This window comes from Enhydra lutris, unplaced genomic scaffold, assembly GCF_002288905.1.
Source record: "Enhydra lutris kenyoni isolate GAN:26980312 unplaced genomic scaffold, ASM228890v2 scaffoldscaffold2, whole genome shotgun sequence".
NCBI lineage: Eukaryota > Metazoa > Chordata > Mammalia > Carnivora > Mustelidae > Enhydra > Enhydra lutris.
The window spans coordinates 33,527,796-33,544,507 of record NW_019154086.1 but is presented as its reverse complement, the minus strand read 5'-3'; the positions used below and the strand labels follow the sequence as shown (position 1 = coordinate 33,544,507).

General features: G+C 36.1%; 1 protein-coding gene across 1 annotated transcript in view; it reads left to right on the top strand.

Annotated features, from left to right (window-relative positions):
- LOC111149383 (guanine monophosphate synthase) overlaps positions 1 to 16,712 on the top strand; it is a 103,758-nt gene that overhangs the window by 22,681 nt on the left and 64,365 nt on the right. Inside the window, exons 3-5 of the mRNA XM_022506405.1 lie at positions 3,725 to 3,839; positions 10,659 to 10,756; positions 14,236 to 14,339. Coding sequence (XP_022362113.1) covers positions 3,725 to 3,839; positions 10,659 to 10,756; positions 14,236 to 14,339 — 317 coding nt within the window. The remainder of the gene's footprint in view (positions 1 to 3,724; positions 3,840 to 10,658; positions 10,757 to 14,235; positions 14,340 to 16,712) is intronic.

Genomic DNA, 16,712 nt, shown 5'->3' with positions numbered 1-16,712 from the left:
AGAAGAGTCTTAAGCCAACTCCATGCTGAGTGTGGAGCCTGACCTGGGGCTTTGTCTCAGGACCATTAGATCACTACCTGAGCTGAAACCAAGAGTCAGACACTTAAATAACTGTACTACCAAGGTGCCCTGGTCACTGAATTTTTTATATGAAAATAAGACATGAAATGGTTTTACAGAAAATTTTCTTCTATAGTTCTGATTAAAACAAAATTAAAGGAAATTTTTTTAGTTAAAAAGATTGCCTTGGTTTTAATTGCATAGTTTTAAGAACTTCTCATTTGAATATTTTATATTTTTTGGGCTTTTTGGGTCAGACTTGTATTTGGCTATTATGGTCATTCATTCATCCCAGAACATTTGACCAAAGGAATATATACAGTGGCCAGAATACCTAAATGAGAAGAATTCTGTGTTCACTGTGTCTCTTTTGCCTCTTATCCCAAGAGACTAAATTTCTTTTTTTCTTCTTTTAAAAGTTTGTATTTATTTATTTGACAGAGACACAGCAAGAGAAGGAACACAAGCAGGGGGAGTGGGAGAGGGAGAAGCAGGCTCCCCGCTGAGCAGGGTGCCCAGTGATGCAGGGCTCAATCTTAGGACCCTGGGATCATGACCTGAGCCGAAGGCAGAGGCTTAAGGACCGAGCCACCCAGGCATCCCCCAGGAGACTAAGTTTCTAAAATTATAAAGGTTTCTCAAGTCTAATATAAGGTCTAATTCAATAACTTACATACTCAGAACTAGTCAAAATGATAGCCAACTTATATTAGTTTCTTCCTTTAACAATTTCTGGTTAATGCTATGCATTTTCTCATGGAATTGATGCTCTTTGTTTATTAGAGTGTTATCAAAAGCAAACAGCTGCAGTTTGTAACTTTAATTGGGTCTTAAACATTAATGCTCTATTTCTTCCCAAATATAGTATATTTAATTTTTCTCAAAAACATAATTTTTTTCCATTAGAGAAATGGTTAACATTTAAAGGCTTCATAGACCTGTTTATCCTGTGATTCTTGTTTCTGAAATAGAGTGAATTGGAAAGCAGAAAAGACAGGTTGAAATTTAACTGTGTCGTAGTCTTAAGGCAACAGTTAAAAACAGTCGTCTCTTTTAAACTGTAGACTCTTTAAAGTAAGAAGGGACCCTTGAGCTTCTCTAATGCGACTGTCTCATGTTTGCCAGTGAGAACCAGTTTTAGGGAATCAAAAAACTGTGAGAATTCTGAATGGCCCTGTCATACCTAAGCTCCTTCATTCCTTTCACTCAAAAAAAAAAAAAAAAAAAAAAAAAAGTCTTCAGCAGACTAAGCCAGGCTAAATGTTTAAGAATAAGGTAGCCAAAGGGCACCTGGGTGGTTCAGATGGTTAAGCCTCTGCTTTCGGCTCAGGTCATGATCCCAGAATTCTGGGATCGAGTCCTGAATTGGGTTTCTTGCTCAGTGGGGAACTTGCTTCTCCCTCTCCCTCTCCTGCTTGTGCTCTCTCTCTCTGTCAAATAAATAAAATCTTTAAAAAAAAAAAAAAAAAGAATAAAGTAGTCAAATACTTGGCAATAGAATGCTAATTGTTTTTCCTACCACCTGATTATACACAATTCCTAGGTCCTGCTTGTGTCTTTCTGTGTTCTGCTTGGGTTCTTTCTGTGTAGGAGTGTAGGAACTATAGCCCTGTGGCTTTGCTTACTATAATCCTGCCTGCTAAGATACCTAGTTGATCATCCTTTTCCTAGAATATTAGTATTATGAGAGGAGAGACCTCTTAACCTACTTGTTTTTAGAAGTTTGACCTGCTTAAAATTCCTACCTGGAATGCCTTGTGGCTTTATTGGCTTTGTAATTGCAAGTTAGTTTCAAAATAATTGCAGGGTAGAACTAGAAGACTCAGAAAGAGTGATTAGCTTTCCTTGAGAGTTATTGAGATAAGAATTTTCATAATTGGCTTAAGTACTGCTTGAGTTTCATCCTTCACTAAGTCCATTCCCTTTTCTTTTTAATAGTCTTAAGAATCTTACAGTCCTGAGTTGTTTAGCAGATTAATGGGGGATGCTGGGCAGTCCCATGGTGGTTATCTTTTATAAAACTAAGTATAATATACTGAAATTCAGAGGTCTTGTTTATTAAGTATGTTTTAGGGAATTTAGGTTATGCATTTTTAAAGACCTGAGTTGCATATCTACCCTTAAGGCTAACTACACCCTTTTAGGATTGTTATCTTAAAGATGTTACATTTATCATCTGAGTTGGTTGTCTTTAGTTTCTTTTGCAGGAGATAGACTAACAAACATGATGAATAGCATAATTCAAGTTAGCAATACAAAGCTCAAAGAGTGGGGCCTTTGAACTCACTTGAATTGTTATATTTTTTTTAAAATGTCCAATCTTGCTGAATAATTTTTATGAATTTGACTAGTACATCATTCTAGATGTATTACAAGCCTGTAGTTTGTGCATGTGTGTATGCTTTTTTAAAGGTTTTATTTATTTATTTGACAGAGAAAGAGAGACAGTAAGAGAGAGAACACAAGCAGAGGGGGAGTGGGAGAGGAAGAAGCAGGCTTTCCGCTGAACAGAGAACCCGATGCTGGGCTTGATTCCAGCACCCCGGGATCATGACTAGAGCCGAAGGCAGCCTCTTAACAACTGAGCCACCTAGGTGCCCCTAGTTTGTGCATTTTTATATGGCAAGCAGCTGCTAATTATAAAGTGAATTGCCTAAATTTGTAAGATTTTGGTTAGATATTAAAATGCATTGTCCTTTAGGAATGTAGATAAATCAGGATTCCTGCAAAACTCAAATCTCAAATGAGTTCGAGGATACTTTAGATTAAGTGATGAGCGTAGGTATGCCTCTATTGTATAAGAGGGCATGTGTGGCAGACTGGGGAGCAGTAGTCTGAAGGTTCAGGTCTCTCTGTGATTCCAGTTGTTTGTAGCCATGAATGAAGGTCAAGTGCTGCTAGATATTTTCCCCATCTTCCTAAAGGAAACCCAGAAATCTGGATTTTTATGTAAAATTCGTAATACTAAAATGTTCTCAATCCTTTGAGTGTATGCTGAGGACCAGATTAGATCTGTCAGTGGCCACGTGAAGAGCATAGGCCTCAGTTTGGAGACTTTTCGTAATAGTTTGACTCCCAAGTTAACCCATAGAATGCTCTATAAATTATAATCTATTTAAGTTAGAATACTGATCTGGGTTCTGAGAGAATGACATATGGGCAAAATTCATATATCAGCTTCTTTTCCTGGGTCTCAAGTACACCTGTTGGGAGTGCTGGATAGGTTTTCAGCGACAAAGTTAGGTTATTTATATTCTGTGTCATCCAGGGTCTTCCTTAGACCTGCTCTACTCCTTGCTTCCCGGAAGACCTGTTTTCTCTGTCTCCATTTAGAATTTTCATTTCTCCTTCGTTAATGCAGAGGACAAAACAAATTCATGCTAAACCTTTACAGCTAGAAACATTAGTGTTTATGTATTTGAAGTTTGTACTTATTAACAAGCGAATGTTGAGTTGATGGACTTTCACACATTGCAGTGAAGCAGAGTACAGGTGATTGAGTTGTGTAGGAGGCTGGATCTGCTACAGGATACTGGAAACATAACAGAATCTTTGCATCTGTACTGAGTCTCCCTCAGTGCTTCAAGGGAGAGAGGGCATGGACTTCGGGATAAAAGTGAGCAGTTAGTGGATTCTTCACTGACTCTCTTCCTTAAATCCACAGTGCAGTTATCATCTCTGGAGGACCTAATTCTGTGTATGCAGAAGATGCTCCCTGGTTTGACCCAGCGATATTCACTATTGGCAAGCCTGTCCTTGGGATTTGCTATGGCATGCAGGTACATCTGTGAATTCGCCTTGAGAGTTGACCTGATTATTCTGTTTGTGATTCTTGTTGTATTAATATTTTCTGTCTTTAGAGTACTTCAGTTAATGGGTGAGCTAATTTGTGCATGTTGCAATTGTTTACAAATGTTATAGCAGTATGGCAGAACTGACCTGGGTGGTAATCTGTTTTTAGAGAATTAACTATATTCTGCATACAACATAACACCGTCCTTTAAAAAAAACTTAGACATTCAAATTTACATGTTACAGAAATAGTGCACAGAGCTCCTCTATATTTTTACTCAACTCCCTCACTGTTGACATTTTAAAAAAGATTTATTTATTTACTTTAGAGACAGCAAGCCTGCTTGTGTGCATGAGCCAGGGGAGGGGCAGAGGGGAGAGTGAGAGAATCTCAAGCTGACTCCGTGTTGAGTGCAGAGTCCCAAGGTTGGGGGGCGGGGGGGCTTGATTCCATGACCCCGCGCCCCGAGATCATCACCTGAGGCAAAATCAAGAGTTGGATGCTTAACCGACTGAACCACCCAGGTGCCCTCCTTGCTGTTGACATTTTTAACTATTTGAAGATAAGTTGCACACATGATGTCCTGTCACTTGTTGTATTTCCCAAGAACTAGGGCTCTCTCCCATGTAACCACAGTCCAGATATCAAAATCAGGAAGTTAACATTGATTCAGTTTTGCCTCTAATCCACAGGCAGCATTCACATTTCACTGTTTGTCTCCTTAATGTCCCTTGTAGATACTGTGTCCAGTCTAGGATCATGTGTTATATTTAGTTGTCATGTCTCTTTATTAGACTTCTTTATTTTTATTTTATTTTATTCCTCAGTCGTTTCTTCTTTCATGATCTTGACATTAAAAAAAAGACATTCCAGTTACAGATTATCCTTCAGTTTTGATTTATTTGATGTTTCCTCCTTGTTAGGTTCAGGTAATGTATTTTTGGCAGGGGTAGCTCAGAAGCGAGGCTGTGCTCTTCTCAGAGCAGCTCATTAGAAGGCACGTGATGTCAGTGTGTGCCATGACAGGTGATGTTAGTTTTGATTAGTTGGTTACGATGGTGTCTGCCAGGTGTCTCCACTGTATCGTTAATGAGTATGGATACCTTAGAATCGTATCAAAAACAAGAATAAATAGGGACTGAGGTCTAGGTATAAAACTATTCTTCTCTAAGTTAAGTGTTTAGAAACCTGTTTTGGCTGCTTTGTTACCTTTTTAGAGGAGTATAGGTTTATTGGACAAGTAGAATGTGATTACTGAGTAAGATGATAGAAAGATAATACTGAGCCAGTAATATGCTAAGTTCTTGCTTAGAATGATTTGTTCAGTAAGATCTGTTTCCTAAGGAGGTGGGAATAGAAATAAGTACATTTAAGAAAAGTTATCCCTAGTGATTGTTAAAAGTTATCTCAACTAGAAAATCATTTTGCTTACAATATATCTTACTTAACCATATCATCTGAAAATTGAGCTAGCTGGGATAGTATTCCCTGAGTAATATAATTGTTGATTGACATGTTATAGTATTTTGCCTTTTCTAGTGTCAGAAGCAAGGTAGTTTTTTTTTTTTCTTTTTAAACTCAGAATTCTCTGCTGTGACAAGAATAGCCAAATAAATGTAGTGACTGGATTCATTTGTTTGTGAATGATCTTGATCTCTTTCCTTTTGCCTACCGTTTTGCTTTAGCCTGTACTAAATCAGAAGGGAAGACAGGGTCAGAATACAAGTGGGATATCTAATTGTAAGATCCTAACTGACCAAATGGAATTGGTGTTAATTAAAATATCACCTTTTTAATTTCATCATGATACTCTGGTCCTCCCTAATTGATTATAGAGAATTGTTCATTAACTTTTGATTTCAGATATATGTGGCTTAAGATGATGTGTTCTTTTTCCCAATGACTAAGTTGTTTCAAGTCCTCGGATTGAAGATAATCTGAAATTTTAGTAAGCGAGCAAAACGGAGTCTTTTTTTTTTTTTTAAACAATATGGTTGAAATTGCTGAGCTTTAATATGAATATTGTACAGAAGGAGGCTGTTTAAAAGGTAGAAAGTGAGCAGACTGGTATATTTTCTTTTATCTGGCTCTGGAGCATTCAGCAAAGAAAAAAAAATAAAGATCAGTGTTTGCTTAGGAATGAATATTTTTATTGTTCTAATACATGATACAAAAGCAGAATATTAGGAATCACTCCTCTGTAAAACAGCTTTACCAGATTTCATTTCTTGCTAATTGTTCATTATAGTTTTCCACTTTGATTTAGAGGAAAATACTGATCATATGTGATGTATGAAGTACAAAAGCTACAACAATGGATATTTTCTTCTCTAGGCAACAAGCATTTTCTAGTAAAAGACTCTTTTTCTCTTGGTAAAGTTCTCTGAAAAGTGAAGTGGTGGGATTATGAATTTGACTTGGGTAATAACTTACTTTGGATATTCTTATATAGTATTCTAATGAATACATTTACTTAGAAGAGCCTACATCCTGATTGAGTTGAACATTGGAAACTGGTTGGCTTTTTTTTTTTTCCTTAAATATACCTTCGCCCTAGGATGTAAAGTTTTTAGATAATTTATTGATCTCCCATGCCAGAGTAGTCAGTATTAATCATGTAGCACAACTTAAGTTAAATGTTTAGTGTACTGAAAGGTATTACAACATTCTGTAAGGAAGAGTCTCACATATCTTTTTTTTCTGGAAAATGATGCTTAATTTAAGTGCTAGTGACTGTTTCTCCCTTTTTCCAGTCCCCTATGTAATTGTAAGGCCTCCCTCGTCTCTCATTCAGTAGAGATCTTATGGTAGCCCCAGGTAGGCCTACTCATGTTAAGTATGTAAAACCGTTTGCCTTCTGTCCTCTGAATTTACATATATTAGGACAATAAAATAGGCTGAATAAAATAAAATAAATATAATAATATAATATAAATAAAATAAAATATCCTTTAGATAATAATTGTCTTTCCATGAAATATTGGTGTAGAGGACACCCTCTAGCTAATATGCTGTTTTTAAAGGCCATTTCTTAGTGACTGTTAGTTGGGTAAGTTTAGCACCAAAGGTTTCATTCTAGTGTTTGCTTTTACTTCCAGTAGCATCCTGAAATTTTATTATATTTCAATTTCTTATGTACCATCTTTCCCATTCACTGGTGAGAGCCTTTTTAATAGCTTTCTGGTAATTCTTTTCTTTAGAAGAAAAAAGTCTGTCTTGCCCATTGCTCCTTTTATCTCTATATCCCCTCACGCAGAGTAAGAAATAAGAGTATTAGTAGAACTTTTGAAACTCTTTATATTTTTCTCCATTCATGTTGTTCTTCTCTTTTCTTACCAGAGGCAGCACTTTCCCTGAATTTTGTTATTCATTCCCTTTTTTTCCCTTTACAGCTTTATACATAAATTTATATCTCTAAGTAACGTATTTAGTTTTGCCCATTGACCTTTTTATAAATGAAATCCTGCATGTATTATTACGAGCTTTGGGTTTTTTTTTTTTTTTTTAAAGATTTTATTTATTTGACACAAAGAGAGAGAAAAAGCAGGGAGAGTGGAAGAGGGAGAAGCAGGCTCCCCGCTGAGCAGGGACCCTGATGTGGGTCTCGATCCCATGGCCCCAAGATCATGACCTGAGCTAAAGGTAATCGCTTAACCAACTGAGCCACCCGGGCACCCCATGAGCTTTGGTTTTAAGATTCATTCATGTTAATACATTTAATTTTAAGTTACTCATTTTCACTATTGAATTTATTGTTTAAATAGCACAGATTAATTATATATTTCACTGTTAGTATTGCTGATCTTTTTCATTTTTTGCTATCACAGACAATATTGCCACAAATATTTTTGTATTTGTCTTCTGGTGTTATACATACTCAAACTTTTCTCCAGGGTAACCTTGAGTTAAAATGCTGAATCTTGGCTTCACTAGGTTATATTTTCCTCTAATTTACATTGCCACAACTGTCTATAAAAATTCCTTGTGCTCCGTATCCCTGTCAAATCTTAACATTGTCAGATTTCTTTTTGTGTTTGCCTCTCTGAAGAGGTGTTAAATGGGATCACATTGTACTCTTAATGTTTGTTTTCCTTCTTATTGTAGAATTTGTATGTTTATTTGCCAGTAATACTGCTTTACTGTAAAGGCATGTTTAAGAGTTTTGCTCATTTTTCTGTTACACTGTCTTACTGTGTTTGTATATGCTAGATGCCAGTCGTTAGCCAATTATATATAGCAGATACCTTTTAGATTGTGACTTGTCTCTTCATTGTTGTAATTTTTTTTTTTTTTTTTGCTTTCTATGAAAGCATATCATAAGTGTTTATCATAAGTGTTTGGTTTCTTCTCACACTGTCTTACAAGATTTTTGTCAAATTACTTTTATTTAAAAGGGAATTTCTTTCCATTCTTCATTCTGAACTCTAAACCTTATTGTAAAACTGACAAGACAGAGGAGCTGATCTGATTGGGATGGTGGATCTGGAGTACTACATGCGTTTTCTTTTGAGGCATTTAGGACATTGGGTTTATGAGGAATCCATACTGAGAACCATTTCCTTAGGTTAAAGTAGAATATTAAAACAAAAATTTGAGAAGGCAAATTGTTTCATTATACATAAAGTTATCCCTTCCTCCCACAAACACAAGCTTAGCTGGTTGTTCAGCTCTTTGCATTTCAACCATAAGTAGCATAGTTAAGAACTGGAAATACACAGGAAAGCCTTCTTTTTTTGGGGTTGTTATTTATATATTTATTTATTTACTTATTTATTTTAAATTAACATGTAATGTATTACTTGTTTCAAGGGTATAGGTCTGCGATTCATCAGTCTTATACACTTCACAGCACTCACCATAGCACATACCCTCCCCAGTGTCCATCACCCAGCCACCCTATCCCTCCCACCCCCTTCTCCTCCAGCAACCTCAGTTTGTTTCCTGAGACTGAGTCTCTTATGGTTCTGAACAGGTGAGATAGCTTTAAATTTTATTGCAAGCCCTTGGCTTTGTAAAAGCATTTAGTTTAGATTTTGTGGACTTTTAGATTGTATTGAGTTCCAACAGTTTTACTTATCTTGATCATTCAGCTGTCTTCTAATTAAGAACAGCAAATTAAGGGAGGTAGAGTTACATAGGGTTCACTGAGTATATAGAAGAAAGCACTTAATTTTTCTTTTTTTTTTTAAATTTTGTTTATTTGACGGAGATCACAAGTAGGCAGAGAGGCAGGCAGAGAGAGAGGAGGAAGCAGGCTCCCCGAGGAGCAGAGAGCCCGATGCGGGGCTCGATCCCAGCACTGTGGGATCATGACCTGAGCTGAAGGCAGAGGCTCTAACCCACTGAGCCACCCAGGCGCCCCACTTAATTTTTCATTTAGTAACTTTTAATAACTACTTTGGGCCACATACTTTGTTAGGCCTCTGGGACTGTGAAGAGACCTGAAGACAAGGGGGAGAGAACATGGTCTGTTTTGGCAATTACACTAACTTAAATGGCTGGAGTACAGAATAGGGGAGAAGAAGAGAAGTGACTAGAGGCAGGGGGACTAGTTAGTCTGTAGCAGTGTTCCTAAAATGTGCTTCAGAAAGTATTTGATAACCTGAGTTTGGGTTTTTTGTTTGTGAAGTACTGGGCTAAATGGGTTAACAGGTTTTTTCCCTGCTGAACTTAACCCAACCTTTATTGCAATAACCTTTATTGTCAATGTCTTTTTTTTTTTTTTAAAGATTTTATTTATTTGACAGAGAGATCACAAGTAGGCAGAGAGGCAGAGAGAGAGGGGGAAGCAGGATCCCTGTGGAGCAGAGAGCCTGATGTGGGGCTTGATCCCAGGACCCTGGGATCACGACCTGAGCCGAAGGCAAAGGCTTTAACCCACTGACCCACCCAGGCGCCCCTTTATTGTCAGTGTCTTAAGAGGAGAATGTAGAGGGCAGCATTTGCTGATGATTTTGAAGGATATTCCACTGTGCATTATAAGAATGAACACTTATTTAGCCCTGTGCCTGCCTTTTTGTTGGAAGCTTGGTCAGCTTGTATCTTGCACGGTTATGGCAGGTATCTTATGATGTGGAACAGATATATCAAGATGAGTCGTGGTGATTATATCAAGGCAGAATTAACGACTGTAGAAATTTTGTGTGTGTTTATTTGGTGTTGGATGGGGCGTGTCGGGCACATGTGAATGATAAATAAGAAGGTTGATTGGCACAAGGAGGGGCAGAATGAAGAGATAATTTGATATAAGTGTCTGTAGGTATATGGAATTTATACAGATGAGTTTAATTGAAAGACCAGATTTTCTTGCCAATGCTCTCTCCATAGCATAGCCTCTGCAGGCTTTCAGACTGTTCCTTTGTGGCCAAAGGGTGGATTACTTGGAGAAATTTGTACCTGCTTAGTTTTAATACCACAGCTCTTCCTATCACCTGCTCTAGCTTTTTCTAAGCTCAGAGTACCTTTTAAAAGGTTTTTAAATTAAGCCCAGGTGTAAGTATTAAATGCCTATTTTTCACAGATGAATTAAAGTGCACTAAATGGAAAATCTGCCAGTATTTAATAGAAATTAACCTCAGGTCAGATTTCTAATCTAGTTTTGTTTTAAAACTATTCCTCTTAATAACTGTATAATTACATTTAATAATACCAAGTTATCTACATTTATCTAACTCTTTTATTTTGGGGGCATGAACATAGCAGATATCCTGCAAACAGGAATATAAGTTATTAAATTAGCATAATAAAATGATTGGGTAATTCTTTTTGGTTCATATTAAAGTCAACTTATTTTCTCTTTGAACAGATGATGAATAAGGTATTTGGAGGTACTGTGCACAAAAAAAGTGTTAGAGAAGACGGAGTCTTCAGTATTAGTGTGGACAACACGTGCTCATTGTTCAGGTATTATAAATATTTTTAGATGTGTAAGAACAGTTAGTAGAGTGACTGACTTAAAGTTGGGATTGTTATTCTTAAGAATTAGAGATTCATAATTCTTAGACAAATTAAGACCACACTAGTGGTCAGAGGTGTAACTGTCATATTTGTTTTCCGTTTGAGTGTCATGGTGGCAGAGGATGGTGGTGATGCTAGTAGGGATAAGGAAAGCACTTACGACATAACTTAAAAGCACCTGTGCATTCTTGGATCCCTGTTTGGGATTGCATACCATGATGCCAGCATTTGTAGTTTTTCCTTTTCACTCTTTGGAGTGTGATTCTAAACATTAATGTGCCAGAAGTGGCAAATGGGTAATGTTTTAAACTCTTGCATATACCAAATGTGTGTGTATATCTCTTCCCTCATAGTTTGCTCGGTACTTGGCAAACAGCCAATTTGTTGGAGTCATTATTAAATATATGTTATGTTTCCCTCCTTCTCACTTTCTCTGTGTTGAGCATAACTATACCTAGTGTACTATCTTTTAATAAAGTGAATGTATTAATTGATTTTTGTTCTAGGTAACAACAGATTAGGTGCTTTAGCTCTAATCTATTTAAAAATTGGTGGATGAGCTAATCACTAGTTTCCTGGAAACATTTATCTTCTGCTTGACTTAAAAAAAAAAAAAAAAAAAAAAAAAAAGGCTGCATTTTCATTCATTTTCCAGAGGACTAGAAGCTTTTTTGGTGGTGGGGGTGGGGGAGGGTTTCCGTGTTTTGGGTAAAGCTCATTTTACTGGCCTATTGATAGGATTACTCACTTGCCTTTTTTTTTTTTTTTTTTAATTTTTAAATAATTTCTGTGTCCAGTGTAGGGCTCAAACTCACACCCCAGAATCAAGAGTTGTTTGCTCTGTTGACTGAGTCAGTCAGATGTCCCCTGTCTTGCTTCATTTTGACTTAAATTTCATTTTTAATAATTTTTTTAAAGATTTTATTTATCCATTTGACAGAGATCACAAGTAGGCGGAGAGGCAGGCAGAGAGAGAGGGGGGAAGCAGGCTCCCCGCCGAGCAGAGAGTCTGATGTGGGGCTCAATCCCAGGACCCCGGGATCATGACCCGAGCTAAAGGCAGAGGCTTTAACCCACTGAGCCACCCAGGCGTCCCATAATTTTTGTTTTTTAAAAGATTTCAAGCAATCCTACACCTAAGGTGGGGCTCAAGCTTAGAACCCTGAGATCAAGAGTTGCATGTTCTACTGGCAGACCCAGCCAGGCACCCCTTAAATTTCATTTTTACTTTAAAATTACATTTCCCTCTAACTGCATTAAATGCAAGGTGATGTCAGTTAGTGAGCCAGTTACCCCTTTCTTTGTGTGTTAATCCAAGAAATTTACTTTTATCTATTTATAACTGAAGTATAGTTGATACAATGTTAGCATTAGTTTCAAGTGTACAACATAGTGATTCCTAAAGTCTATTATACAGTTACTTATTGTTATCATTTCTTTTAATTGGGCTAATTATTTTTAGTTATAGGTATGTTTTGTTTATTAACATACTTGTGCCTAAATTAATTCTTTTTTTTTTTTTTTTAAAGATTTTATTTATTTATTTGACAGACAGAGATCACAAGTAGGCAGAGAGGCAGGCAGAGAAAGAGGAAGAAGCAGGCTCCCTGCTGAGCAGAGAGCCCGATGCGGGGCTCGATCCCAGGACCCTGGGATCATGACCTGAGCCTAAAGCAGAGGCTTTAACCCACTGAGCCACCCAGGCGCCCCGCCTAAATTAATTCTTAATGAATAGTTTCCTCCAAATTGGACAGATAAGAAATTTTAAAAGCAAAGTTATAAACTTAATATCTGAAATGGAGATATCCCAGTTTATATACAAAACTGGCTGTGACTGGCTTCTCTTTAATTTTGAGGTAGAGCAAAAATAAGTATATCTGTTCAAAGATTCTTGTTTTTCAAGATTAATAAAGATGAATAAAAAAGCCATGGTGGCTCAAAATAATCTTATGAACTGAAGCTACTCATTACCAAAATGAACTTGAAATCCAGTGCTTCTTCCATTTCATAATGGAGAGGTTCTGCTTACATTCTTCTGTATCTAAAGTGACTAGTCTTGAAAACCATTTTAGGCATCATGGTGGTATGTTACTGCAGAAGCTTGATATCTAAAGATCTGGTTAAAATTTAAAGTTTTTCTGTCTTTCTAGTTGTAAAATTCTGGAACTCATTCACAACCTGCATTAATCCTAAGCAACAACGATGACAACACTAGTAAACATGAAACATCCATTTGGCTTTAATGTAGTTTATCTTCTTGCTTTATTTTTAACTTACTTTTTTTTTTTTTACTTCTCAATATTTAATATTCAGTCCTCTGTCAGATTTTCTCATAATGTAAGAAATATCTTTTTATGGTTGATTTGTTTGAATCAGGATCGAGAGAAAGTCCACATGTTGCATTTGATAAATGTTACTTATATCATCTTTAAACCATGCCTTTAACTCATTTGGCATGAGAAGTAGAGGTCCACATTGCTACTGGGTTGTCTTTGTTTCTAGGCCTTTTTAGTGAGTAAAGTTAGTCAGTATATATTCTTACAGAGAAAACAAAATCCGTGTATACTCTTAATTCCATTTAAAATGAAAGTTTATGGGTTTTTATCTTATAACTTTGATTTTTGTATCTCCTTACTCTAAGGCTGAAAAAAACCTCAATTCCTAATTATTTAATATTTGTTTTGACCTATAACATGCATATATTTATCCTATATATAGGTGTAAAATAACATCAGTGTTGGTACTATAGTTTTCTGATACAAAACTACCGAATGTTTAGATCTCTGAAATGCCTTTTGTTCTTCAGATAAATCCTAGTAGAGATAAAATGTTGAAATTATTATTTTGTAGCTTCTTGAAATAATTTTTTATGCATGTGGTTATACCACCAACTTTTAAATATATATTTTTTCAGTTTTCAATTTTTACAGATTGCCTTTTTTGAGATTTAGTACTCCTATTGGCTTTATTTATAATGCATAGAATAAATTTAAATTCTAACCGTGTTGCACTCCTACATTTTTTCTATTTTTTTGATTTACACATATGGTGAGTTAGTATTTTAAAGGAAAAGAACAAATTTTAGTTATAAGATGAATAAATTCTGGGGATCTAATAATCAGGCATGGTGACTATAGTTAACAGCACTGTCTTGTATACTTAATAGTTGCTGAGAGTAGGTCTTAAATGTTCTTCCACATACATAAAAAAATAGTAACTATGTGATGTGTAAGGTATGTGTTAACTAACTTTATTGTGGTAATTATTTCATTATCTATAGCAAAATATCATATTGTACATCTTTAACTTACATGGTGGTATAGATCAATTATATTTCAATAAAGTTGGAAAAAATAAAGCATAAGATCCCATTGACCATGTTTTTAAGATATTTCTGTGTTGTGTTTTATTTTTTGTATGTTTAGGGGTCTTCAGAAGGAAGAAATTGTTTTGCTTACCCATGGAGATAGTGTAGACAAAGTGGCTGATGGATTCAAGGTTGTGGCACGTTCTGGGAACATTGTGGCAGGTGAAAATTTTAAAACTTTTGCAGATTTCATTTTAAAAAACTTACCTGAAGAGTCTAAGAATATGTTTCTCTTTGAGGTACTGTTTCCTACTTTTTTATTTCTAAAAGTTATTGTTAATGTCATAGGATCAAATATTAATTTATGAAGGGAATTTAGTATTAGATTATTTAGAAGTCACTGGTTTCTCCGAAATACTTTAAAAAATGTTCATTCTAATAAAAGTTCTCTGGATGTAAAACACCACTTTTATGGCCCAGGAAAAATTTGAGAATTGTCTGTTTTTCTAGTGTGCTTTTTATTCATAATTGGGTTTTTAAATGCCTTTCTTAGGTATACATAGGCATATATCTTAGACATCTGTGAAACACCAGACTAAGCATTCAGGATGTTTCTCTGATGCAGGGTTGGCAAACTGTGAGCTGTGGGTCAAATCTAGCTTATAGACTGTTATGTTATTAAAGGGTTATAATAAAAGACAGGAACTGTATGCATGTGTCCCATAGAGCCTAAAATTTGTACGATTTAGTCCTCTGTAGAAATTTTGCCAATCTGTACTTTATTATTTTTTTATTTTTTGTTTTTTAAAGATTTTATTTATTTATTCGACAGAGAGAGATCACAAGTAGGCAGAGAGGCAGGCAGAGAGAGGAGGAAGCAGGCTCCCCACCAAGGAGAGAGCCCGATGTGGGGCTCGATCCCAGGATGCTGGGATCATGACTTGAGCCAAAGGCAGAGGCTTTAACCCTCTGAGCCACCCAGGCACCCCGCCAATCTGTACTTTAAAGCCATTTTTATTCTCTTCTTTTTTGAGGAAGAGGAATTGATTTTCTGGCAGTTTGTGATTTTTTGACTTGCTTATTTGAATAGTTGTTGTGTAAATAATAACCAATAATCCTGGAAGTCAGTAAAAAAAAAAAAATGGATTTATCAATAAAGTTCTTTTTGTTTGAAACACCACTAAACAGTAAGTTGAAATGTTTTTAAGATTAACAGTGGTAGAGGGCTTACGTATTTGTATTCATTCAGCCAATATTTGTGTGCCTACTTTGTGCCAGTAACATTTCCAGGTGCCAAGGGTAAAGAAATGAACAAAGTGGACAGAAATCTCTGTTCAGCATTCTAGTTGGGGGGAGTGATGGGACAGCTAATACACAAATACAGAATATGTCAAGTGTCAGATAGCATTTAAGTGCATTGAAAAGAAATACAGGAAGAGAAGAGTGTTGCAGACAGAGTATGTATGATTAAGGTTGTTACTGTTTTATATAGGATATTCAGGGAAGGTATTCCTATAAAATGATACTGAACATGAAGGAAGTAGGTGCTGACCCTTCTAGATATTTGGGGGAAGAAGAAATAGCAGTACAAAGCTCCTGGGATGGGACCGTGTTTGAGGAACAGCAAGGAAGTCTACATGGTTGGAAGAGAGTAGTAGAAGATGAGGTTAGAGAGGTTATCACAGGGGCCAGGACACAGGCCATTTGAGGCCACTATGAAATTGTTGGCTTTACTCATCATCTGCTTTCAGGATTACCTTGGCCATAGTGAGGAGAAAAGAGAAAGGGTCAAATGTAGAAGTAGGGAGATCAGCTAGGAATCTCCTGCAGCAATCAGGAGAGGAGACAGCAGTGTAAAGAATAGTGTGGTAGAGGTGGAAGTGGTCAAGAGTGATTGTTTTCTCATACAGATCTTGTACATATTTTGTCAGATTTATGCCTTAATATTTCATTTATTTGAAATTGTTTTTAATTTCAAATCCCACTTGTTCTTTGCTGGTATGTAGGAAAGTTGTGAGCTTTTGTGTATTAACCTTACATCCTACAACCCTGCTGTAATCACATACTAGTTGCTGGAGTTTTTCTGTTGATTTTTTTTCTTTCCTTCAGATTTTCTATACAGATGATTATGTCATCTGTGAACAAAGACAGCTTTATTTCTTCTTTCTCAGCCTGGATACCTTTGACTTCCTTTTCTTATTGCGTCATTTAGGACTTTTATTTGGTGTTGAAAAGCAGTGGGGAGAGGGAACATCCTTGCCTAGTTCCTGATTTTAGTGGGAAAATTTTCAGTTTCTATTCGGTATGATTTTAGCTGTAGGATTTTAGAAGATATTCTTTATCCCGTTAAGGAAGTTCCCCTATATTCCTAGTTTACAGGGAGTTTTTATCGTGAATGGGTGTTGGATTTTTTTTCAGATGCCTTTCTGCATCTATTGAATCAGATCATGTAACTTCTAAAATTGATAGAGGCTTATTGAAATTATCTATTATGTGAGTTTTGGTAAGTTGTCTTTTTTCAAAGAATTGGTCCATTTCATCTGTGTTATAAAATTTGTGGACATGGAGTTATTCATAGTATTCCTTTATTATTTT